We start from the raw sequence: 26,922 nt of genomic DNA on the forward strand, positions 1-26,922 counted from the left end.
AAGATAAAACAACCAGAAGATAGTAACCATCATGGGTGGGCTGGCAAGAAGCTAAGAGAACTGTGGTAGCAGTTTGCCCTGCCTCTAAGGAAATTGTGTGTCTGTCCAGAAGAATGAGTCAGCCCAATGAAGGAGAGAAGGAAGGTAACACAGTTACCCTATTACACTATTTTTTAACAGCCCTAATTTATATAATTTATCTGCAGTGGAGTGCCCATTTTATTTCATTAGAGGCCAGTAATCTGTTGAGGAGAAGGAACTCCGCAACACAGTTGCCTGTTCTGCTTTGTCTGAAAAATCCAGCCTTGTTGTCTCCAATGATCACTGGCAGGTTAGCAAACAGCTCTCAGAAGAATATGAGAAGATTGTCAACCCCGAAAAGGCAGCAGAAGACACCAAACCCGTGAAGATCAAGGAGGAGCCAGTCAGCGATATCACCTTCCCCATAAGCGAAGAGCTGGAGGGAGATCTGGCATCTGGCGACCAGTCTTTGCCTGTGGGTGTCCTTGGAGCTCAGAGTGAGCGTTTTTCTGCCAATCTGGAAGTAGAGGCATCCCCACAGGCTTCAGGTAAGGGGCAGCCTGCTGTTGTAAACACTCCCTCAGCTTTTCCAAATGGCCTCATTAGCAATGCCACAGCTGATGCGGGTTGGCTTTGGTCATGTGGGAGGAGGGTTCTATTTGAAATTAACTAGCTGCAATAAGGTTGGGTTATAATCTTGCACAAACACAAGATACAAAATGGAGGAAAATGAAATGCAGTTAATGAAGTGCTGGGGATGGATTGGCTACAAACGGATGGGAGTATTCTGCAGTAATACTGCAAGATGCAGAGTTCACACTAATGTTACTCTAATAATAGCAGCCATTGTGCCAGCATCAAAAGAATACAGTAGAAAATAGTTTACAGCAATGGCTGCAGTCACTGAAAGGGTGTAAGCCCTTATGGTGTTTTATATCTTACAGTAATGGTTCAAGCACTGAAACTTACAATAATATTACTCAAGTGTTTGCTGCTACTAGCTCAGTATTATGGTAGTATATGTTTGAATAAAGGTAACCTTCTTCCAGGCCAGTGTAACAAAGGGAAAATACTTCTGAACACTTGTGAAATGTTTATAAGAGGAGAGCCAACAGACTTTCCTTTTACATATGAAGCAAAAACCGTAACCCACTGCTTTTTATTCTTATTCCTAATGAATAAACAATTACAAAAAGAATCCAGTTGATTTTCTGGTTCTGAGTAGGTTCCAGAAGATCACCGCTTCCTGAAACAAACAGCACAGAAACGGTCTCTCTTGAAACGCGGGGCTTGTTGCTTGTCTGAGGATGTTTGTTGCTGGATTTGTTTGGGCTTGTCCAGTTTGTTCTGCCAGTTGACTGCTGGGAAAGCTACTACTTTGTTAGTTTCTTGTGACATTTTACACTGCTCAATACACTCATCAAACTGGCCCGTGACTGGAGGCCAGAACTTCATGTAATTGAAAACCTGTCGTCCACGTTCTTTGTTATGGGAATAAGGGCAAGAACCAGATAATGAGGAAATGGGGAACTGGTTGAGTAAAAAATTGTTAATGGGACTCAGAGCTTACCTCCAGGATTGAATTTGGCCTCAGTCAATTGATTGTCATCATCTTCTGACTGTCCATTTCATCATTTGTGAAATGGTTGGCAGCTCTGTCCCATTCTTGTGGATGTGTGTCCACATCGCAAACCCCCTCTACAACTAGTAGCTTCAGCAATGACAGTGAGGACTGTTCAGCCATGAAAAAAGAACTCCCTTCTTGTTCCTTGAAGTCATTGCTCAAGATCAGAATTGAGGCACAGTGGTTGGTGGTGTGAGAGAGTCTTGTACCACTACTGCCTGTGTTTGTACCTCTTCTGTATCTCCATACAAGTTCAGTCTCTGGCTAGCAATCCAGCACCATGCCCCAGCTATGAGTTCTCTGGAAAATTCCAAATAACTCCCTTACTCAAAGAATTTGTGTTGTGATTCATATATACAGCCACGGGAACTGAGCCATTCCCTGCAGAAATAAGTGTTTCACTCAGAAATGCAGTTAAAAATGATGGGGTCTCTTCTATTAACCTTAATCCAAGTTATGTGTGTACCAAGGAGAGACTAGACATAAAAGTCTACTAGTGTTTTAAATGCTGTTGGGTTTTAAAAAATACAAATCCCTCAGATGTTTTGCTGGGAGCTTTTATTGTTTTCTGCAATGTTCCTGAAGTGTGAAGTGCTCTTATTTTGAGGGGGAGGGAATGGTGAACTCCTGGGCCATGAGGGATTATGAATGATTCATCTGAAAAAGCTTGGTATTAGCATCTACCACTTGAGACCCAGAGGTTAACATGCTAGCTGTATATTAAATGCCTTGTGCTCCTCTGATATCAGATTGATGTTTTCTAATTATGAATACAAGTGTTCTGTTCCTCTCTGAAAATCCCTGTTCACTGCAAAAGGGCCTCTGTGTGCTGGAAACCACATCCCTCTAAAGGATTCTCACTGTGGAGATGGGCAGTGTTGAGTGCATCACATCAGATGGAGGGAGAGGAAGCTATTGGGATTAGGATATGGGCATCTTCAAAATGAGAAGGTGTCCATTAGTGAGGCAGCAGTCTCCAGTGGCTAGTGGACAAAACTAGGTTCTGGGAGCTCCTGAGTTCTAATCCTGCCTCTGAGTATGTCCGTTGCTGTGGGCATGGGCAAATCCCTTCATCTCTGTGCAGCAGGGGGAACAGAGACAAACATTGGGACGCTATTTCCTTGTCATGCCATGAGAGGGTAGTGAGGATTAATATGTTAATTTGTTACGTGCTTTGAAGATGAAATGTCCTGTGCAAATGGTAAGTTGTTTTATTTGCTGGTGACAACACTCAATGACAAAGGGAGCTAAAGGGAATAAGCCTTTGAGGGTGAAGAGAAATTGGTGAAAGAAGGAAACCCTCTGATTGTTGCTTAGACTGGGGCTATAGTCTTAAACCAGGGGTGAGGAACCTTTTTTTGGGTCGGGGGCCACTGACCTACAGAAACATCAGTCGGGGCCGCACACAAGTGAGAAGCAAAAAACCCCCAAACCCTCACTTATGTGGCTTCCAACTGAGAAGGAGAAAGATGCTCCCCATGTTGCCCTCGCAAAGCAGAGCCTAGTGGGACCCAGCCTCGTAGATTTTGTGTGCTCCAGCCACGTGGTGGGGCAGCGGAGGGAGCTGGAGTGCCAGCACTGGCTCCCCAGTGCTGGGGGTGGGGCTTGAGCCTTGGGGGCTGGATCTAGGCAAGCCTGGGGCTGCATCTGGCCCCTGGGGCTGCATCTGGCCCCTGAGTCTGAGGTTCCCCATCGCTGCCTTATACCTTTAGGACGGATAGCATGTTGATGATATACCCTCATGGTGGAGAAGAGGTTCGCTTCACTTGTAATGAACACAATGGGGATTTTCAGTGAGGGTTCTGGACACTAGTTCTTCAGGGTTGTCTAGCTCCTAGACCTATACACCACTGAGATGTTAATGGAAGGATTTTCTTTCTATAACTGCTAGTAATAGGGGAAATGTAAAATGTTTGGCTCAGCACTCAGATGCTTATTCAAACTTCAGGTAAGGTTCTTGAGTTTGCAAACTAGGTTTGGAAATCTTCCAAGCTGGCGTCTTAGTTTGCATCTGCATTTTGTTATTTTCATGTGACCTCTAGGGATCAAATTTGAAGAGCCAGAGAAGGTTTCAGTCTACATTCAGTCCTTGGTTGTTATGCTAAGACTCAACAAGGGGCCCAATTAGTATTAGATGCATTAGTGGGTTTTTTTGTCTTCTTTCAAAATAAATTTGCAGAAATAACAAAATCTATAATTATACCTCTTAGGGACAAAACCAAAACAAAATCCACCCATCACTGTGTTGAAAACAAAAACTTGGATATAATTTTACACAAAAGGCCATAAAGTTGCACATCAATCTGAATAAAAAAGCCTGTCTTCGTAATAGTGTTGGCCTTTGTGATGTGGAAAATTTAGCCATTATGTACTGAACTAATTCCTTTTATATGGGCCACTGAAAAGATATCGGATTATGACGACTTAATCACTTATTGACCTGAATAGAGTTTGAACCAAGTGACCAAGAAATAAAAGGCTTCATATCTCCTAACCAATCTTCTGAGAAGAGACTTGATTGTAACTTGATGCTTTTTTGTTTCTGGTCAAATCAGGGATAATTCTTTTCTGGACGCAACTAGAAGAGATAGCATAAAAATGAAAGATGGGCAAAAGTTTAGTGGGCCTTAACCCAGCTTTCATAGTCCTCCTAAAAAAATCGTGATTTTTTTGGGGGGCGGGGGGATTTTTTTTTTTTGGTGCATTGTGGTAGCACCCAAAAGTCCAAATTAAACTCTGGGCCCCATTGTTTTAGGTGCTATGTGAATACTTAAGAAGTCACAGTTTCCTAACCTGAACTCAGTGTAACTGAAGAGAAGATGCAAGAAATGAGTATAACAGACAATAGGAGGGAAGGGTTGGAAAGAAGAAGGTAACTTTAAGAAGACCATACAGTGTTCACCTATGCCAATGAGCATGGCCAATAATAATGAAGGTTTTAACAATTTTTTTATCAGTTATTTAAAATTCCTTATGACCTCCTGGGGTCCTTAACAACTGCCCTTCTTCCTCCTCAAAAACATGACATAGGGCCCACGGGCTAGTTTGTTGGTTTTTTTCTATACAGACTAGCCCCGTTGGCACCTACCTAGAATTATCAGATTTTTTTAAATTAATACAAACTATACACAGCTACCTCAGTGTTCCTCCATCATAAGGTCTCTGCTCCATGTTCTGTGGAGGGGAAGGGGTGGTTTCTGTGGGTGTCAAGTGCTAGAGGGTAGGAAGTCCTTTGGTCATTTGTGGAGGTCTGATGTCCCAAGGTTCTGAGACTGAAGGTGCTATCTGGGAAAGAAGCACCTTCACAGGGAAGGAAGAACACGGCAACATTAGCTACTACCACAAGCATCAGGCGTCTAACCAAGATGCCCAGTTCCTGCATGGGGCTAGGACTTGGGGCTAGGACTTGGGGAGGGTACAGCAGTATCTCAATGGGATGTTGTCTTTACAGCCTGAGTGGCCTTCAGGGCATCACTGAAGAAAGAAGTGCCTTATTTCTCATGTCCTCTCAAACCACTTGGAGTTAGCACTACTGGTGCTATAGGGCCAGCTGAGGCTATAAGGGCACCACCCGCTGGTGATACTGCTGTGTCCTCCAAGTCATGACTCCATGCAGCGGTTTGGCATCTTGGCTAGATCTTGGTGCTCTTGGCTCTAGATGCTGCTGCTCTTGGCTCCAGCTGCTGCTAAGCTCTTGGCGGGTGCCTGGCCCTTCTAAAACTGACACACTGCCTTGGAAATTTCACAGAGGGCTGCAGTATAAACAGGTGAGAGGCAGTGGAGGCTTAGCCAACCTCTACCCTAAGTGGAAGGGGATCAAAGTAAGACTTGCTTTTATATGCTTTGTCTTACATCTGTTCCATCTCCAACCTTGTGAGCCCAGCCTTGGGGGTTTGCTTGCTTTGGCTCTTTCTCCTTTGTACCAATGCATCTGTTCCCATGCATTCTTGGTGACTGATGAGTATTCTCTCTCTCCAGGTGCTGCCGAGGTGAATGCCTCTCCTCTCTGGAACTTGGCTCAGGTGAAAATGGAACCACAGGAAAACGAGGAGGGCAATGTTGCTGGGCATGGGGTCCTGGGCAGCGATGTCTTTGAGGAGCCCATGTCAGGCATGAGTGAAGCAGGGATGCCGCAGAGTCCCAATGGCTCGGAGAGCAGCTATGGTTCTCATTCCCCTGATAGTCTGATGGGATCCTCTCCTGTCTTCAACCAACGCTGCAAGAAGAAGATGAAGAAGATGTGAAAGGGAAGAGGGCTTTTTTCTTTCCAATCCTGCTAATGTATGACAGTGATTTGAAATGAGCCAATGGGGCCCTAGGTACCACAGGGACTATAACAAACAGGGCTTGACCTGGGTTTTGGGGGACAGTCTGTGAAATTGCCATATGAGGTTCAGTCTGCAGTGTACATCAACTCACCTGTCTTCATTCTGCCTGTGGCTCCTCTTCCCACAGTGCTCTGCTCTGCATCCCCAGCCCCAAGGTTGTGGTAGAACTCAAAATGAGACCAATCCCACAAATATGGCCGCGTCGCTAGATTTCTGGGAGGGAGGTGAGGGAAGAAAGGAAGCTGGTATCTTGTTGACAGTGGCTGTGTATACTCACTGAGCCAGGGAGGTCAAGGCTGCACCCTGACAGCTTCTGAAACTGAAGCCAAGAGCAATTAGCTTTACCTAGAGCTGGCCCTAGTAATACACTTTTTCTTTTCTTTTGTTGAATTGTACGTGTCAACTTCAACCCGAGTTGCTTTGTTCAGAACTGCTATACTGAGCAACTTAAATTGAAATAGCTTCTGATTTGGTGTCTGTCTTTTTTTTTTAAATGCGTGCTGACTGATGGAAATAATTACGTGAATCCACAGCTGATGTACAGCTCAGAGCCTTTAATCTAATTCATTGAGTGTCTCTCTTAATAGAAGCTGGAATGATCATGAGTCAAGTGAGAACACTAGTTTATACCAGCTCTATACCTGTAACCCATTGGGAGGTTCAAGGGAGGTTTACTGAGACTCAGATTTGTCCTTACAATTGCACGTTAATCTTCTGAAAGAACAAGTTATGGGCACAGTGTTTTTGTTTGTTCATTTAACAGTCATGACCCTAATTCTTTTTCTTGATTGCATTTCATTCATTGTACAGAAATAGAAACAAAGCAAATAAAACTCTTCCCTGTCTAATAAGACTCAGAGACCATAGGGTTTCATGGACATCAGTGTTCAAAACTGATGTCTCAATCTTAAAGGTATTGTCTAGTAGTTTAAGAACTATCCAAATATTTAAAGCAAGGTTGGTTAAATAGAGGACTTGAGAAATGGGAAATCTGTGCTCTAGTCTCAGCTTCATCAGGGAGTTGAGTAATCCTTGGTAAGATGCAACCTCACTGATTCTGTTTCCCCACTTGTAAAAAAAGAAGAGTAATAGCTACCTTCCAGTGGTGGCGTGAGGCTTACTGAATATCCACATAGCACTTTGAGACCCTCTGAAGAAAACTATTATTGCTGGGTGGAATGGGGAAGAAGAGCCCTGGCCACTGAGTGTTTTCAGAATATTTAACTGGCTAAGGATGAAATAATAGTGTATCTGCCACTCTCTGGAACATTAGAAGAATCTCTTAACTCTCAGCTTTAAGTGCTTTTTTTAGATTGCCCAAGTAGGAGTTCTCTTTTTAATTTTAATTTTGCTTCCTTTCCACAACATTTTCCCCATAATGCACACTTAGTAACAAGCCAAGCCTACATGCTTCAAATGTATATTTCTGTTCAGTGGAAATTCACCCTGTATTGATTCTTCAGTGTCAGAGAAAGATGTGCTATTGATTCTCTCTCTCTCTTTTTTTTTTTTTTAAGGGTTGTTTATGCAGAGATTAGAAATTGCACCAGCGTAGCTTGTACATTTTGAAATGATGGCAGAGTAAAATCTTTACCTCCCCCACCCCATTTATGCTAAGTGTCGCATCTGACATTTGTCTGCTTGGTGGTTCTTTTTTACAGATGGAAGCTTTAAATTCTGGGCAAGTAATTCCCCTAGAACATTCCATAGATTTACAAAGACATTTATCATGCACAAAATAGTGACATTTCAAGCCTCACTTGGCAAATCCTAATATGGACAATGCACTCTTTTAAGGAATCAAACAAGATTTTACTATGCTTTAATGCATGCTGGGGCTCTTAGCAGCTGGTGCTGCATCTGAGGAGTCCATAGACTCACACGGCTACATCTAGACTGGCATGATTTTCCGCAAATGCTTTTAACGGAAAAGTTTTTCCGTTAAAAGCATTTGCGAAAAAGAGCATCTAGATTGGCACGGATGCTTTTCCGCAAAAGCACTTTTTGCGGAAAAGCGTCCATGCCAATCTAGATGCAGTTTTGCGCAAGAAAGCCCCAATTGCCATTTTCGCGATCGGGGCTTTTTTGTGCAAAACAATGCCGCGTTGTCTGCACTGGCCCTCTTGCGCCAAAGCATTTGCGCAAGAGGGCTTTTGCTCAAACGGGAGCAGCATAGCATTTCCGCAAGAACACTGACAATCTTACATGAGATTGTCAGTGTTCTTGCGGAAATTCAAGCGGCCAGTGTAGACAGCTGGCAAGCTTTTCTGCAAAAGCAGCTGCTTTTGCGGAAAAACTTGCCAGTCTAGACGCAGCCACACAGGTATAGTGAGATTATGGCGAGAGTTCGAGTTGGCGCATTAACAACTTGATCGTGAAAAGAAGCTCTCCCGCTGTTTGTTTTTGCTGATTCCTGAGCAGGGGCTGTGCTGAGCTAACCTTTTCAGAACTCTACAGTTTCACTGGCTGGCTGTTCTTCCTCTCCTTGGTGTCTGGCTGTGAGAGAGAGGGTGGATGGCTAGTCAAAGTGCAGAATATTGACAAAGCACCAGTCTCTTCAGGGATCTGCCCTGCTGTCTGAGTCAATAGTGAAGTTTGCTGTTGACTTAGCGAGCCTGCTCTGTAGTATGTTTGTCAGAGTTTTGATTAGAAGTGAAGGAAGGGCAGTTCAAATAGGGTCCCTTTATGTATACGCTGAGTTCTCAAATCTTTTCTCTCATAAAGCTCTCTCTCTCCACCCATCTGGATACCAATGTCAGCTGGGGTTTGCCTGAGGCACTTTCTCTGCAAATACCTGTACTGAAGCTTTTGCATGAGGCTTAGAGTCCTTCTGAAGCTTGAGCTTTAACTTCCACACCAGCCTTGTTGCCATAGATGTGCCTGATGTGTTAGAGATTGAGATTTAACCACTCGGAAGAATATTGCCAAGATTATGGGTGACAAGACAGGAAGTGGTAGGAGAGGCCCGTATGATCAGAGGTGCCCTGCTGAAGCTAAGACAGGTGTCTTAGGGCTGATAAAGGGTATTTTAGTTATACATTTTGAAAGTGAAATATATAACTCTGTGTGTGTTACAGGGGTGTCAAAGGTGGCTTGAAATGTTTTTAGTTTTATTCGGTTGTAGGGGCAAGCTGGAATACTAGTGCTGTACCACAGAGAGAATCCCCCTCCCTAGTTGGTGGAACTTACCTGTTTGAGAGCTGAGTAAATTACCTATGCGGTGTAGGCATTAGAAATGCCACCGAAGAAGGGGGATGAGGATTGGGAATGTTACCCCAGTGTGTCCACTCTATTTACATTACTGCCAGAAGAATTAGCCTCCGTGAGCCCAAGATGTTGTACTGGGACTCTGCTGTTTATGCAGCAAAAGCAATTCAATGCTGCAGAAGCATTATTATGTGTTCCTGTATTAGCACAAAGGAGCATTAGTCAGGCATGGCTTCCACCTGTCTTGCACGTTAGCTGGCTAGTGTTGCTGGTTGAGAGGGAGAATTGAGCATGTTCCTTTCTCATTGAGGGGCAGGTACTGCTTCAATTGCAGTGACTGGAGGGGAGGCTGGTCCCCAGGAACGGAGGGACAGAAGAGTTCAGATTGGGTGACCTCACCAGATAGTTAAAAGTAGAATGTGGAGTAAAGCAGAGAGGTCATGTGGCCACAATAAGATCTTGTTTAGCCAACTCTAATAATAGGTCCCATATCTGCTCTGTGGACCAGCCACAAGGGGGAGAACATCACTCAGATACAAAGCAAATAAATCATGCTAAGCTTTCCTTTAGCGCATGCCTTAGCCTAGGACTGTAGCCCTGTACTGACTCAACAATTCATGGGCCAGCCTCCCCGATCTCCTCACCCAGTCCTGGGAAGAAGTAAATAATCAACAGACCAGATTAAGGCTCCAGTTTGGGCAGTGGCACCGAAGCTAACACACACATCCTGATTTAACTCCCTTCTACTCCAGTAGCTAAGGACCCTCTGCATCATAACCTTAGCCCTGAATGCTGGACTATTTATGACAGTCTACCATCAGGTTAAACCTAATACCCTTTCACTTAAGAGGGGAATGGAAACAAAGGGCCCCATTGTGCTCCCTTTGAAGCAGGGAGGGCAATAAAACAATGGCGGCTCGCCAGGGGCCACCACCTCTATATTTACCAGTACCTCTGCAGGCACTGGCAATTGCAGCTCCCGTTGATCATGGATCACCGTTCCCAGCCAATGGTTGCAGCAGGAAGCCACAGGGATTGGGACACAGCTTTCTGTAGCTCCCAATGGCTGGGAATGGCGATTCACAGTTAGTGGGAGCTGTGATCGCCCATACCTGGGAGGAGCAGGTAAATATAGCAGTGTGAGCCTGTCAGGTATAATGGCTTGCAGGCCAGTATTTCCGCACCCCTGCTTTGATGTCAATAGGAGTTTTTTTATTTGAATTGCGGCCAGCCAAAAATGTAATAAGCAGCCAAAAGACAGTAACAGGATGGGGACCTTGACCCGCAACTCAAGGTCTGCATCCAAGAGGCAGGTGCCTAATGCTGGCATCAGATCTGTGGCTGGGATCCTTGCAATGCAAGATTCTGCTGCCTTTTAGAATATGTGGTGGCCTCAACTATTCAGTCTGCTAGAAATTAACTCATTTAATATCTGATGAGAATCCTGCCATGAAGGAGTGTGGATTCAGTGCTCCCCAAAGTCTTCTCCAGCTCTTTACTGGGATCCTAAAACTTGATATTAAGAGGCACTTGAGTTTTAAATTTTTGGAACTGGGGGTGAAGTTTTTCCCTTTAGCCACATGGTGGTGCTGGCTGCACACAGGTGGATTAAGCAAGCCTACAGACAAGAGGCAAATTTCAGTGCAGAAATTTGTTTAAAAAACCAAAACTCTGTCATTTGCAATGGGGGTTTAAACTGGAGAATAGAATCACGTCCATGTGTTGCTATGGAAACACCCAACAAAGAAAACTACCTTATTATTATTCACGCTGATGGAATGTCCTCTGGGGTCTGCTTGGTGCTATGTTCCCTTTGCTGCTGTTGGTGGAGCTGGGGTGACTCTGATGGAAAGACAGCCCTTTGAGTGTTGATGGTCTTATGTGGTAAGACACATGATAGGACCCCTTGATGGAAGCACTTTGTTTTCATTTGTCTCCGTTCTCTCCTTTTTGGAGGAGACACAAATTCACCAGATCACAACCAGCCTCTGCTCACAAAATCTGTAATATAATTTGAGGGAACAGCCTGGCTTTGAGTCACTTGCATGCCAAGGCTGCTGATTAATTGTTTTTACAGAGCTGCAGTGTTAGTGAAATAAGCAAGAGGCCCGCGAGCTGGAGCAAGAACCTGCCGGGTGAGGGCGAGGATTTGATGTCCCAAACGGTCTTTCTCTTTTGTTGGTGTCCTTTGTGTTCCCAGCCTCTCCATTTCTCATTCAACTTTTTCTTCCTTTGCTCCTTCCTCCGTGCAAAGTGATTCTCAAATCTACCATTCCACCTTTGACCTCCCTTATATCCCCAGCTCTCTTCCTGACATCTTATGACTGACTGCCCCCTTCAGCTCAACATCTCCAACCTGGAACGACCTATTCTTTCCTATAGTTCTCTGCTTCCTCTTGTTTTCATCACTGTTGGGAAAAGCCCATTCTCCTTCCCACCTTGCTTTTGACTCCTCTATTTCCCCCTATTACCAGCTTCACACTAAACCCTGCTGCCTTTTTCACTCTTTGGAAAATGAAATAGACTGGGCTGGGAAGCAATTTCTTTTTCTAGTGGAAAAAAATTGACAAATTTTTAATTTTTTCCCCAAAACATTTTTTAAATGTTGTCAGAAAATCCTGACATTTTGAGGTATTTTGAAACCCTTGAATGAAAGATGCTGTATAGAAGGTCTATGGTTTATGACCATCATGGTACTGTCCCACTTCATTTATAGGAATTTGATCAATGCCATTGGGTCGAGGTGTGCCTTCTTTACATGGGACCCTTTTTAGAAAAGGGCTTTTGGTGGAGCACTGACTGGTTTGGGGAACTCAGGAGGTTTCCAGTTGGATATTTTTCCATCCCGGGGGTTGCTCTGGCTGTTCCCTTTTACTTTACTGGTTTGTGTAGATCAAATGGTGATGACTTCAGTTCAGAGAGATTAATGGAAATTGCATCTCAGGTGAGTTTTGAATGCCTACCTTTCCTCTGGTGTAATTACTAACTTTGTTCCTGGTCTGCTCTGCAGATCACATCCCACCGGGCATATGTCTGGGCAGGTTCATGACCCAGGTGAGGCAGACACTGAAATCCTGGTTTTCAAATTTGTCTGTGATGCAGTCCCCAGAGGAGGCCAGAGCTGACAAAATGACCTGATATAGATCTTATTCATCAAAGACTGAACACCTGGCAGGATTTGAGCCTGGTGCTGGACTCATGAGGACATAATGCAGTCACTGCTGTAACCCTTGAGCTGGGCCTAAGGAGTTTGGTTTTGCTGTAATGAATAAAAAGAATTCTCAGTTGGATACGCTAGATAGTGAAACTAGAAGACAGTTGGAATTCCAGATGGAGCAGGACTTGGGGACAATCAACTCTGCTTCTTTCTAGACCTTTAATCATTCTTGTTGCTCTTCTCTGGACCTTCTTCAATTTCTCCACATCTTTCCTGAAATGTAGTGCCCAGAACTCCAAGACTCCAATTGAGGCCTAATCAAGCTCAGAGTAGAGTGGAAGAATGACTTCTCGTGTCTTGCTCACAACACTCCTGTTAATGCATCCCAGAATCATGTTTGCTTTTTTTGCAACAGTGTCTCACTGTTGACTATGTTAAACTTGTGGTCCAATATGACCTTTTAGCAGTACTCCTTCCTAGACAATCACTTCCCATTCTGTATGTGTGAAACTGATTGTTCCTTCCTAAGTGGAGTACTTTGCATTTGTCCTTACTAAACTTCATCCTATTTACCTCAGACCATTTCTCCAATGTGTCTAGATCATTTTGAATTTTGACCCTGTCCTTCAAAATATTTGCAACCCCTCCCAGCTTGGTATCATCTGCAAACTTAATAAGTGTACTCTCTATGCCATCATCTAAATCATTGATGAAGAGATTGAACAGAACCGGTTCCAAAACAGACCTCTGTGGAACCCCACTTGTTATGCCCTTCCAGCATGATTGTGAACCATTAATAACTACACTCTGAGAATGGTTATCTTCCTTTTGCAACCTTCAGAGCTGGCACTCACATTTCCATCAAAGAGAAGAAGTGTAAGGATCCCGGCTTTTATGGCACTAGGGCCTGCCCTCTGTTGTCTGGTCCTGAGGGTGTGGGAAGGAAAGGTTACAGTTTGCCAGACAACTTGGCTGCATTTCTATGGACCTAATGTCTCCACTGAAGTTGTGTGTTTTATCTCCTGGAAACAAATGTACATGAGCTATCTTGGGTAAAATACGGTACTTCAGTTTTACTGTGAATTCAACCTTTCTCCTCCCCCTCTCTCCCTCCCACCATAGGGATTTAGGGCTGACCCTGGCAAAAAGTTTGCCTCATGATAAACGGAAGTGCCTTGTTTTTACCTCAGGATAGCTCACATGTGCATTTGCCTGAGGTTAAATAAAAGCATACCCTTTTAGCTGTAAAGTCAAGGTCTGAGAGTTCTCCTTCCACTCCATTTTCTCTCCAAATGCATCTCAAGGAAGTATCTTAATTTGTAAACAGCTCCATTAGTATCCTCTTAAATGCCTTAGGGATGTTCCTCTACTGAGGCCTGGTTCTGCTTATTTTTTTGCTGTCAAAATTTTGCCATTCAGTAGGAATATCATCATGCTTTGTGTGGGCAGAGAATATATGTCTCCATTAGTCAAAATTTGCAAAGCTGGGTACCTATTAGAGTTGACCAGGGAAAGACTCCTTCAAAAGACGGGTTTGTCTTTTTTTTTTATGGTGGATAAGGCAGGCCATTAATATAGTTGTTTTTTAAAACAATTAAAAAACCCTGCTTTTGCTTCAGGTATTATTTTTTTAACTTTGGAAACAACAGGAATATCATTAAAGGGGAGAACGATGTTGGACCTTTAACTAAAACATCCTTTCTCTTAAATAATCATTAGTGAGCGAGTCCTGTGGATGTTAACAAGACAGATGGTCACACTTAAAATGGCCCATCTTCCCCTGTGATGGTCAGTTTTCAGTCTCTTGATTCTTTTAATGTCATTTCACTAATTCTTTAGGAACTATAGGATTGTCCCCTAGGATCTGAAGTAAAAAAGAAAGCTATGTACTTGTAAGTCTTTGAACACTTTCTGTAAAACAACTCACCTATAATTATTTTGTCAATCTTTTATAACAGATTAATAACTGAAAATAAAGCAAAAAAATAAAGCAAACAACTCACCCCCCAAACTTTCAGGACTTTCTTAGGCACTATTAAGAACCAGACTAGTGCATGTACCCCTTTTGGCTCCATTGAAATACAGTATCTCCCTTTTTTTGTTTAGGCATCTGAAAAAAAGTTACCTGATTTTCAGCGGGGTTGAATATTTACAACTCCCACTAACCATAGGTACATAGCATCTGCAAACCAGACTACTGGCTTAAGTGCCTAAGTATGGATGTAGGGACCTACCTTTCAGCAGCCAAGGTTGAAAATTTTGGCCTAAAATATTTGTGTAAGTGTACATAGCACAGCAGTGGCAGAATCCAGGAAGCCTGGCGTCTAGCCCCCTGTTCTGACCATTCAGCTGCCACCTCTCCAACTCATACAGTGTCATTTCACACAGTTGAGAGAATACAGTTGTGTCTGTCTAGCTTTTGACTGACTTTTTCAGTGGAAAAGTTTGACAAAGTCACTTCCCTTCAACAAACCCCAATCTCCAACAAAGCAGGAGAGTCAAAAGAAACTGGAGAAGAAATTAAAACTCTGACTAAAAAAAGATCCCCCTGTTTTAAATGTTTAGAACAAAATTGCTCCTCGGGTCTCAGCAACTTTCTTGCACTGGCTTCAAGTGTCTTTAAAAAATGAGCTTTATGAAACAGATCAGCAGGGGCTCTTTAGCGCCTTCAGTGCTGAAACTACAGCTCATTGCAGCGTAATTCCTTTGCCTCTCCCTTCAGTACCTTGCCATTCATTTTAATTTTACAGGACTGGTGAGCTGCATGTCTCCTGTGTAGATGCAGCATGTGTTTCCAAGACAAATTCCCCTTGAGGATTCCACTCGTACAGAATTCCTGGTGTGAAGAATGCTCACTAAGGGCCTGAGCACACCAGGTGCTGCTGATGCCTGAAATGAATGGGAGGTGAGGATGCTCAGATTCAAGTCATAGGGATATTTATTTCAGGTCTTGGCAGTTGGCCCATAAACCTGGATCCACCATCAGTCTGGATTCATGAACCCTTCATTATCTGGGTATTGTTTGTGCTTCATGGCAAGTTTGCAGCCTAGACACAAAAACAACAATGTTCTAGGGCCACTCATCTGGATGGGGAGGTATTTTTCCTGAATCGTGCAGAGGTTAGATGAGATGTGTCCATTTGGCTTTACTCAGATATTTAGAAGGGCTAAATTCCCCTTCTGTTAGAGGCAGAAGGCATGAGAGACAAAGACAATGGAAGGCTGTAGGGAAATTCTAAAACAGCAATGCTTGAGAAGGAAGTTTAGGTTATGAGTTATGTTTAGTTACCAATAAGGCCAAACCCCAGAAAGAGGGCAAGTGTGGATGTGTTCTGTGAATTCAGGTGTGAACTCTACCTGCTCAGAATTACCCTAAGACAGGTTATCGTCTACTCTGATGAAGTCAGGGAATATTTTACATAGCAGTAATCCAAAGACATGGGGATAAATCAGTGGTTAAGGTTTATCAATATCAAAGAGGTGTGTGACAGTAACAGATGAAGTCAGAGAACTAGCATGAAGCCAAAGGTGAATACTGGCATGGTAAAGCCTTTACTACCAATTTTCCTCCCGGCATGCTCTGGGATATTGAGGTAGCCCATAAGACAGTCTCCTGCTGAAGCTTGGGTTTGAAGGGTGCTGACCGAAGTGTGAGCATAGCCAAAGCTGGACAGTCTAGATCAGGACAGCCTAGGTCAGGAATATGGTACATTTTGCACGGTTGCGAAATGTATATAGCAGCTGTCAACACCATACCTGTACTACCTTGTCTTATCCCATTTCACTGCCGCAGATAGCGATTTCAGCCACAAACCCTAGGAAAAATAATGGTGGCAAAGATTGCCTTTGATGAGCTGTTTACTGGGCTCTAGTGCTGAGGGGAATATATTTTACTCCAAGTGCCCAGGTGATGGCTCTGGTTTTCCATTCCACACCGGCTGCTTTGCCAATGGAAACTTGCTGCCAGCTCTGCAGGTAGTTCTCATTAACTAAGAGATGGAAGCTGGCACCTTGAGACCCTTTCATTGCCAGAGCACCCATCAGAAGAAAGGACACTTCAAGAGCAGCGGCTAGGTGCCACTCCCTCCCCTAAGGTAACTGAGTTGGAACCAGTAAGTCCAACAATAAATTTCTAATTCCATCAAGGTTTTGGGGCTGTTATAAATGTTAATGAAGAATTTCAGCTTGGTCTATACTAGGAACTTATGTTAGTATAAAGACATTGCACAGGGCATGTAAAATCCACACTCCTAATCCAACATAGCAAGACCAAGTTGACTCCTGGAAGACCTTCTCTTTGTCCACATAACTACCGCCTCTTGCGGAAGAGTACCTACCCTAAAAGGAGAAGCTCCCACTTTGGCAGAGGTAGCATCTTTACTAAGTACTTCAGTGGTGTGGCTGCAACCAGTGCAGCACTGCAAGGGCATGTCTACACTAGGAAATTATTTCAAAATAACTAAATTCAAAATAATAACTTCTGAAGTAACAATTTAAAAATAACCGTTATTCCCCAAGGAAAGCAGGAGTACAGATTTCGAAACAACCAGCCCATTATTTTGAAATAACGGGCTTAGTAGTGTGGATGCTTGGCTTATTATTTTGAAATGAGGCAGTTATTTTGAAATACCGTAAAATCTCGTGTATAATGTGCACTTTTTTCCAATTTTTTTCCTGGTCAAAGTTGGGGTGCACTTTATACGTAGCAGTTATTTTTTAAAGTTTTATTTTGGCTCCTGGACAAAGAGAGGAGCCAGCGGAGCTGCCAGGCTGCAGCGCCCTGGCTCCTTCAGGGGGGCTGGGAGTGGAGAGCGACAGGCTGGGAGTGGAGAGTGAGCCGCAGAGCACGCTGCCCCCTGGGCGCAGCAGGGCATGGGAGGAGAAGATGGTGAGGCACTCTGCGGAGGGGCCACCAACTTCCCTGGCCTGGGGTGTCCTGGCTGGGCCGTCCCCCTACTCTCGGCTGCAGCTACCAATGATGGCCGGGTCCAGGCTGTGGGTCTGGCAGAGTCTCCGCTTAGAGAGGCTCTTGGAGGAGGTAGCTGCGCCAAGGGGTCCCCCGTGGCAGGCGTGTGCCCAGTACGGTGCACGGGCAGCTGTCCGGGGGGGCGGGAGCCCCCTGCGGCAGGCGCAAGCTTGGTGTGGTGCACGGGCAGCCCAGGGATGGCTCCGGGAAGTGGGCGAGGCTGGGCTTGGTGCTGGCAGACCTGTTGGCAGGAGTGTAGATATATAGGTGTGCATTATATATAGGAGTTCAGTTTTTTCTGTGATTCTGACATTGAAAAGGTCGGGTGTGCACTATACATAGGTGCGCATTATACTCACGATTTTACGGTAACTCTCTAGTGTAGACCAAGTGTAGACAAGCCCTAAGTGTGTGTCTTCAGAACCCTGCAAGGGAATGTCTTGTGTTGCTGCTGTGGGTGTTATGATTAGATTATTGCGTCATTCTCCCCAAAGCCATCAAGTTGTATCACTAGTCTGTCATGCCCCTGAAGAGACTTGAATCTCTAATACATATTGGGAAGTCTTTGAACCTTGAGCTGCTATTATAAACTATCGAAGTGGGGAAGAGACTAAAAAGAGAAAACATACAAGAGGAGAAAATAATGGAGAGTTTCTCATTGGAAATAATAAAAGAAAACACAGCTTTTTTCCCCCCTTCCCCTCTACATGCTGATGCATCAATGGAAGGGTTTTTAGGGATTCAAAGTGACTGAGGAAGGCAGGGTGATTAGAATCCAATGTATTTGTCTGTTGTCATAATATCCCGGTGCCAAATATTGATGCAAATATCATTTACAGCAGCCAGAGGCATGCAGGCCTATGCTTATATTTCTAGTGATTGACAATATGTCTACTACATGGGATGCCTGGTGAGGAGTTGTCAGGAAGTGGGATATCAGTTGCATTATAGATACCGCAGTGCTAATGTTAATGCTGAGCACTCCTAAGGTATGATCCAGCAGAGCTGTTAAGCACATGCGTACTTTGAGCAATGAGCAGTCTTTTTTTCTTCAAAGAAATTATGCACATGCTTTGAATTAAGCATATGCTTAAGAGCAGGGCTCGACAAATACACTCGCCCGTGGTGAGTAGATTTTACCAGCTGGCAAGTGCAGGGGCGGACTGGCCCAGTGGGCCATTGTGACTGGCTGGCAGAAGCCTGCACTACGGGCGGCCAGCGGAGGAGCAGAGCGCCGCTGGGAAGGGGAAGTGCGGCGATTCTTCCTACCAGGCTGCCTGCGTGCAGCTCCGGTGCGAGGAGACGGGGTGGGACGCTAGGACGCTGGCGTGACCTGGCCCCGCTGATTTTAAAGGGCTGCGGCAGCTCGGCTCTGGCCCTGCCGGCTCCAGTCCTGCCACGGTCCCAGCCCCACTTTGTCTCCATGCCGTCCGTTCCCCACGCCGACCCTGCACCCTGGACCCCTGCTCTCCCTTTTCCCTGCAACCCTCTGCACTGCCCTTGCCCCGCGCACCCTGCTCCCCCCGATCCCTGTCCCTCCCAGCTCTGTGCTGCCTGTTTCCTGCACTGCCTCTAGACCCCGATCCCTCTGCCCCTGCCATTCCCCACGTCCTATTCTCTGTGCCTCCCCTGCACCCTGCTCCCCCCAATCCCTGCCCCCCCAGTTCTGTGCTGCTCGTTCCCTGCACTGCCCCTAGACCCCAATCCCTCTGTCCCTCCCATTCCCCGTGCCCCATTCCTTGTGCCTCCACCACACCCTGCTCCCCTCGATCCCTGCACCTCTCTGGCTCTGTGCTGTCCCTGCATCCTGCTTCCCCTGTGGGTTGGGAGTGAGGGGTGCTTGTCTACAGGGAGGGGCTGGACAGGGCAGGGAAAAGGCTGCTGTGACCCAGCAGCAAGTGAAAGGGGGAGTTCACTTGAAGCACCTTTGTCTTTTTGGAAAAAAAAGAATGAAAATTCTATTTGCTATTTATAGGGCTAAAACAAAAACAAAAAACCCATTGCAAAATGCAAACGTGTAAAAGACAACAAAAAAAGGGGTGGTGGCCAAAAATGCTTTGCTTGGGGCAGCAAAAAACCTAGAGCTGGCCCTGGGGGAGGGGAAGGGGCTGGGCTGGGCTGTGGGGAGGGGAGGAGAGGAGAGGAGGTCAGGAGAAGAAGAAAGGGGAAGGCACCAAGGGACGGGTGCAGGAGAGACAAATGCCAGAGGGTAAAGTGCAGACAATGAGGAAAAGGGCAGGAGGGGAGGTGTCAGTGGGAGGGGGGACAGGGTGATGCTGGGAGAGGACAGGGTAAGGGCACTGGAGGTTAGAGGAGGAGGGGGAGGTGCTGGGAGAAGGCTTGAAAGAAGGGGTGGGCATGAGGAAGGCAGGGATGGAGCAAGGCATGTGTGAGGGCACAGGGGCATGAGGGTGGTGAGGGTGAGGGTATCAGGGAAAAAAAGGGCAAAGGGGACAGGGGCAGTGAGGGAAGGGGAAGGCACCAGGAGGGTGCAGGTGCCAAGGGATTCTGGGGGTGAAGCAGAAGGGCAGACACCTGCAGGGGAGGGACCAGCACCAAAGGAGAGAGGCAGGGCAGGTGTGTAGACGGAGGTTTTAGGAGAGGGGATGAGAACGGGTAGCTCACATGATCAGAGTGGGGCTACTGGAGGAGTGGGCACAGGGGGGAGAGAAGGGCTGGTGGAGGGGGGCAGGTCTCAGGAGGGCTGAGGGCAGTGAGAAGGGCAGGAGTGAGGACATCAGAGGAGGGTGAGGGGTTGGGGGGCAGCAGGCACCAGGGGAGCTGATGGAACAAGGGGAGGAGACATGACAGCAGAGAGAAAAGATAGAGGTTTATAAGAGATTTATTAATAACGAGTGATATTTATTAGTAACTTATTAGTAATTACTGTTCTTATTCTTATTAGGAATTTATGCCATTAAAAAACACTTTTTGTGGAGGAGGGTGGCGAGTCCCTTTTTTGTCTGGCAAGTAAAAGGGTTTTCCATAATTTGTCGACCGCTGCTTAAAAGCATTGCTGGATCAAGGCAATATAGCCCAGTGATAGGTGCATTAGAAATACTTATTGCAATTGATTAGATAGCAGGAATTTCAATGCTTGTCTCTGGACACCAGAATGCTTCTAACTAGCTGGCAGGATTTCACTGCCACATGAATGATTTTGTGTGTTACTGATCTGACAGCAGCCATCTTTTTTTTCATGTACAAATGTCCACATCACTGAAGCATCACTGCCATTATTAGAACTAATTGGCTCCCTTGTAGATGGCCTCAGTAAAGTAGCCAAGGGGTGAATGGAGACTGAATGGCCATCTCCCATGAGAACAGCATTGAGACACACTATAAGGACTCGGGCTATGTCTACACAGCAGTGTTATTCCAAAATAACATAGTCCATATCCACACAGCAAGCCATTATTTCGACATAATGTTGAGCTGGAGGACTTCTTACTCTGACTCCTGTATTTTACCCAAAAAATTCCCACTGGAGACCACCCAGTGTTACACTAGCATGGATTTATTGATTAAGGAATTAACACTCCACTATATGCACTACAAGGTTGAACTAAAGAGGATAGAGCTGCCGCTAAAGATTTAAACTAAAGGGGAACACTCTCTCTCTCTCTCTCACACACAGGTTGCAGAAGGAGCTAAGGCATGTTGGTTCTGGAGGGTCTATCTGCTGATCATGACTGGGGAGCTGGTCAGGAAAGAAACAGGCTGCAGAAAGAGGAGTTTGTCAGAAAGAGATGTGCTCTCTTCTTTTATTGCCTCTGCCATGTGCTCTCTTCTTTTATTGCCTCTGTACAACTCCTGTGACTCATCTACATTCTCACCAGGGAACATGCCCAGACTTCCCTTGATCCAGCAGAGCAGCAGTCTCATTACCTGGTCTGATGACTCATCATCTGGCTCCACGTGCTCAGCTTTGTAATTTCTAATCCCAAACCCACAAGGCTGCGTCTAGACTGGCATGATTTTCCGCAAATGCTTTTAACGGAAAAATTTTTCCGTTAAAAGCATTTGTAGAAAAGAGTGTCTAGATTGGCACGGATGCTTTTGTGCAAAAGCACTTTTTGCGTAAAAGCGTCCGGGCCAATCTAGACGCGGTTTTGCTTAAGAAAGCCCCGATCGCCATTTTCACCATCAGGGCGTTGCTTTTTTGCGCAAAACGGTTCTCAGCTTTCTACACTGGCCCTCTTGTGCAAAAGCATTTGCGCAAGAGGGCTTTTTCCTGAATGGGAGAGTCATTGTATTTGCGGAAGAACCCTGACAATCTTACATTAGATCGTCAGTGTTCTTGCGCAAATTCAAAGTGGCCAGTGTAGACAGCTGGCAAGTTTTTCCGCAAAAGCAGTTGCTTTTGTGGAAAAACTTGCCAGTCTAGACGCAGCCACAATAGTTTCCGCTCACATCCACATTCATATCTCGGGGAGAATGCAGTTTAGAGCAAGTTCTAAGCAAAGTGACTGAGAGTTACAAAGTTGGCGTATGATCTACAATAGTGACTAGAATATTGAAAGCAAGAGTGAGTTTGAAGGTGATGGATAAGATCTGGAAAAATAAAGCAATTATTATAGGAATGAAGCTGAGCGTCTCGAAAATGTGTGTATTTAGCAGCATGTTGTATAGATGTGAGACATGGGTGGTTCGAGAGGAGTTGTTATAGAAAGATCCTGAGAATAGGATGGATGCAGAAGGTCACCAACGAGGAATTATATAGGAAGATATGGCCGAAAGAGAACCTATTACAGAAGGTTATACAACGGAAGTTACAGCTATTCAGGCATATCTGCAGAATGAATGACGAGCGAAAAGTTCAGACTCTGGTATTTGGCATAATGGATGGTTCGAATAGGAGAGGCAGGCCCCACAGAGAATGCGGAGATGATATAGTACATTGGTGCAGAGCTAGTCCACAGAAACTAAGCCACTCTGCACTGGACAGGGAAAGATAGAAGGAAATAGTGAGGGAGGCAGCGGACACCAACGGGCGTTGAGCCCATGGTTGTTGTTGATGATGATGAAGGCTCCACAATTACCAAGCTTACAGTAATTTTCTGCATGTATAAAGCAAAGTTGCGGAGAGTTACAAAGTTGCAAGATTTAACAAAGATTACAAGGAGTTGCAGAGTTTAAAAGGCAATGCAACTGAAACAATTACAAAGCGTCAGAGAATCATTTACAAATCATCAGTAAAGAATGACTTAGAAGACAACTGCCGGCTTCCCCCAGCAATGCAGTCAGCAGGAGGTTTTTGTCAGTCTCTAAGGCATGTGTTGGCAGAACCTTACAGTTTAGTGCAGTGGTCCCCAACCTTTAGAGGCTTCCGGGCACCTGGGGGCGGGGCCACTCAAGCGCCGGGCGCCCGGGGGCGGGGCCGCGCATCCTGGCGCACGCCAGGGGCGGGGATGCCCTTGCACCCGGCGCCGGCATGTTCGCCGGGGCCGGGGCCGCCCGAGCGCCTTGTGCCGTGGGCCCGGGACCGGCGCCGCCGCCCGAGCCGCGCACCTGGGCCAGCACCGGCACCGCGCGCCCGCATGTGCCCCAGGGCTGGGGCCGCCCGAGTGCCGTGCACCAGGCGCCGGTGCGTGTCGCGTGCCTGGGGCCGGCACCTCCAGTGCGCCGCGTGCAGGGGCAGGGCCGGACCAGGTTGTCGGCGGGTGCACACAAATGTCCCGGCGGGTGCCATGGCGCCCGCGGGCACCGCGTAGGGGACCACTGGTTTAGTGTATTCCAGAAAATCCATGTGTAAAGTCAAGTAATAGCTCAGGCAGAGGCTTTTGTGAAACACTGAAACCCTCATTTTACAAGGAGTTAAGGGAAGTCGAAGAAAGAGTGCTCTTTCTTGGACTTCATGCTGTGTAGTCAGTGCCAAAAGCTGAAATAAGCTATTTCGACTTCAGCTATGCAATTGACATAGCTCAAGCAGTGTAGCTTATTTCAGCATTAGCCCTGCTCTGTAGACGTGTCCTCACTGTGTAGGTTAGCTTACATTGTTCATACTGTACCTGTCCTCTGGATACAGAGATGTTTTCAATTATCAGGGCTATCAGTCTGGCTAGCTTCTACCAGCACAGTTTGCACACACACAACATAGAAAAGAAGAAGCGATAAGCATTTAAAACAGTGTTTCTTAAACTGTGTTCTGGAGATGTGCTGTAGAGAATAGAGTTAAAAATGGCCACCCTTAAAGGGGCAGGTGACTTTTTTTTTGCTCAATTACTTTCCCCCCAACCTTTTTTTTTTTTACCCCTCAACAAAAAATCCCTGGTGTTCCTCATAAAAAAAATGGTTTGGTGTTCCTCAGTCTTAAAAAGTTTAAGAAACAGTGGTTTAAAATGATATTTCCTTGTAGTAACATTATTCAGCCACTTCATGTCTATGTGCATTGTATAGCATAGCAGAGAAACAGTGCTCCCTGATAAACAAGAAAGACAAAGCTGGAATGTGAGCTGAGTGGAAGCCTGTTTGTCTGTAAAACAGTAACAGAATAAAACATTTCACATTTAAGATGTTCTGTGATTTTTTATGTATCATGTTAGGGAGAAGAAAAGGAAAAAGTTATCAACTTCTTAAAAATGAACTTTTCACTGTGGTAAGAAGAGTTTTTATTTTGTTCAAACTCACTTTAAAGTCTTTAGTGAGAAATCTCTGCCATTTTTCACATGAATTCTCCCATTTTACCATTTCACCCTGTGATTTTTAAACATAAGTTCTGTGAATGTCCATGCTACTTTCAGAAGTTACATAAAAGAGTTGCTAACAGGAGATTCAAGTTCCCGAACTTAATGAGAAAGCTGGGAAGGGGAAGCACATGGTTGACACCAATAATTTTTCATCCAGCAAAATTAGATTCCACTATGTTAGCTTGTTAGTATTTTTATATTATATAGAGAGAGAGTGAATGAGCGAGAGAACGCCAGCCTTGAAGTGCATCTTTAGAGAGTGTGAAAATGAGATTGGGGAGGAGAGAGTGGTGGTGTCTTGATTTCATTCCAACAATGCTGTGGAGAAAGCATCCTTGAAAACTCTCAACAAAATATATTGCTGTTTCCCTGATTCTCTCTGACCACAGTGGGATTCCTCAAGGAAATAAAAAATGACCAAGAGGCAGAGAAGTTATTTCACCTATTTTCAGAGTCGGTTCCAAATTCACTGGCTTCTATATTTCTTTTTGATCTTGTCAGTTTCAGACCGTGTGTGTGTGTGTGTGCGTGCTGATAGCCTCTCAGCTCTCTTCCAGTCTGTTTAAGGTCTCCACTTGGTTTCCAAACAAGGTGCACACAGATTTACTCTTGCTCTGTGCTAGATATCACTGGTTCATACTGAACTCTACAGCTCATATGACAGTCCCCTTCTAGCTTTGTTTTCATAAATGAATGTAATGCTACTGAAAGGTGCTGGAGAGGGAGCTCTGACAATTGAAATCCTCTGTTCACCTCCAGCGGAGGGATCACAAGACAGCATCAGTTAAAAGGGATGGGTACTGTCTTGGCCAGTGGTGGGGCTTGAGCTGGGGAATTTCCATAGCTAAAAGCATGAATGGCTCTACAAGCTGGGCTACAGAGCCAGCTTCTGTAACCAGTCCATATTCTCTGTGTAGGGGGCAGATAAGGTGGGGAGGGGAGAACCACACACAAGCCATGTGATCCATGCAGTGGCTTATCCAGAAGGGACCACTCTGACTTTGGGCTCCGACTTTGGGAGGGTGAGCAAGAATGGGGGAGGGGAGATGGGGAGTGGGACAGAAGGGTTAGGGGTAAGCCCTGGCCCTCTCCTTGGCGCCACTTCCCAACTGGGTAACGGTGGAGAAAGGCCCAGTCCCTCTCCATGGGTGGAGGGCTGGGGCAAAGTAGGACAAAATGCAGTGCATTGGTCCCTTTCCCTGGCTTGCTTGCCAGGTGGGCTGGAGAGGGGTGGGCATGGGTGCAAAGTGGGTGGGCCATGACTCACTCAGGCCCACCCCTGGCCATGCCCCTGGGTCCATAAGTAATGTATTTCCCCTGAACAGAGTAAGCTCACTGAAAACATCTGAGTTCCACAGCATTTGAAATTCCAGATGAGCCTGCACTTAAGTGATGTCTGTTGTCTTAACCAACATGCTAGGCACTGTGGTTCAGTCATAACCTAGAGGGAAGATAAGTCAAAGGCTGTCATGATCATGAGGGTTAGCCAGCAGCCTGGGAACTAAGGAGTTAACCTTATCTAGGAAAGGTAGATTCAACCAATAGGAGGGTAGGTAGGAATTTCAAACTGCGACAAAGGAATTTTTGGGTTTTTCCCTCCTTTGTCCTGAGCAGTTTCTTTCCGTCTACTGCAGGGGACAGACAGAATGTCTCCCTCCAAGAATAGACTCTTCACTCTTCTGTAAGTAGGGTAAAGTTAGATAAATCCATTAGGTTTTATTGTTTCATGGTTTGGGAAAAGGGATCTGATGTCTGTGCATTTAAAAATGCTTTTTGCTCTCTTTTGTAACTAAGCTCCTGGTCCATGGCAGGATTCCCCCACCATTGGTGCCTTTTCCATCTAGTCATGATGCTTGCAACAGGAATATTGTGGTGATAGTAAAAGTTCTTTCTCTTTTCTTTTATTAACCTGGTAGAGGTTAATTTTTGTGTCCTGGTTTGTACTTTAGGGTGAGATTTCCCAAGTGATCTCTCCCCTGGTTTTCTTACCATTACTTGGGTGGTGGCAGCGGGATTTTATCCCCAAAATCTAGGTTGTTAAGATTTTGGGGGGGAAGTTTTATACCAAAGCCTGGTAAATAAGGTTTTGGGTTTTTTTGTGGGCTCCCACTTCTGCATTTATCATGCCAGAGTGGGGGCCTGGGTGCAAAGTGGGTGGGCCGTGACTCACTCAGGCCCACCCCTGGCTATTCCCCTACGACCATGGGTAATGTATTTCCTCTGAGCAGAGAAAGCTCACTGCAAACAATTGAGTTCCACAGCATTTGAAATTCCAGATTAGCCTGCACTTAAGTGATGTCTGTTGTCTTAGCCAACATGCTAGGCACTGTGGTTCAGTCATAACCTAGAGGGAAGATAAGTCAAAGGCACATTCAGTGCTTAACTTCTCTGCAGAGCCTGCCGAAAAGGGATGCCCAGGGAGAGTGGTGTTTTTGTGCTGTCAATGCCGTTACAAGTTACCAAGCTAACTGCACCTCTGACTTCCCCTGATCTCACAGAGTCCCTCCCCCCCCACCCACCCATGGGTGGTGGGTGAAGGTAAGGCTGGGGGAGGAAAGTCCCTAGCTCTGTCCCTAAGATGTCTATATCTGGGGAGCTACTGCTTTCACTGTTCTGCACAGTCCCCATTGTATTTAAGCATCAGACATAAAAACATGTCACTACCTCCAAATGCATGATACAGTCTCAGAATAACTAAGTTATATATCAAGATTCTTAAATTTTCACATAGAAGTCCAGCGATCATTTCACATGCTTGCCTGCTAGAAAAGGGGTTGAGATTAAGACCAGATTTAGAACTTGGTTGAGCCTTCAATGAATTAATTTTTCTCATGCAGTGATCTCGTTCAGTCAGTCTCAAGTAGTAGTATAAAAATTAGACAGCGCCAACACAGAGAATATGGCAAAAAACTAGCCAACTTTCTTCTAAA

The 26,922-nt window shown here is 45.4% G+C and overlaps 1 protein-coding gene and 1 long non-coding RNA gene across 4 annotated transcripts in view; both read left to right on the forward strand.

Moving 5' to 3' along the window:
* Positions 1 to 6,441, forward strand: part of SUPT7L (SPT7 like, STAGA complex subunit gamma) — an 18,943-nt gene extending 12,502 nt beyond the window's left edge. For both annotated transcript variants that reach the window (XM_075925385.1, XM_014569796.2), the window contains exons 4-5: positions 332 to 569; positions 5,624 to 6,441. In XM_075925385.1, the coding sequence (XP_075781500.1) occupies positions 332 to 569; positions 5,624 to 5,889 (504 nt within the window). In that variant the 3' untranslated portion in view covers positions 5,890 to 6,441. The remainder of the gene's footprint in view (positions 1 to 331; positions 570 to 5,623) is intronic.
* Positions 6,442 to 8,054: 1,613 nt separating this feature from the next.
* Positions 8,055 to 26,922, forward strand: part of LOC142828038 (uncharacterized) — a 78,311-nt gene continuing 59,443 nt past the window's right edge. Inside the window, exons 1-3 of one of the 2 annotated variants that reach the window (XR_012902959.1) lie at positions 8,055 to 11,064; positions 15,088 to 15,242; positions 23,849 to 23,901. This is a non-coding gene — a long non-coding RNA (uncharacterized LOC142828038). Of the gene's footprint in view, positions 11,065 to 15,087; positions 15,243 to 16,237; positions 19,107 to 23,848; positions 23,902 to 26,922 lie in introns of those variants that run through there. The other variant, XR_012902960.1, reaches the window with a different exon arrangement.

Source organism: Pelodiscus sinensis, chromosome 3, assembly GCF_049634645.1.
Source record: "Pelodiscus sinensis isolate JC-2024 chromosome 3, ASM4963464v1, whole genome shotgun sequence".
Lineage (NCBI taxonomy): Eukaryota > Metazoa > Chordata > Testudines > Trionychidae > Pelodiscus > Pelodiscus sinensis.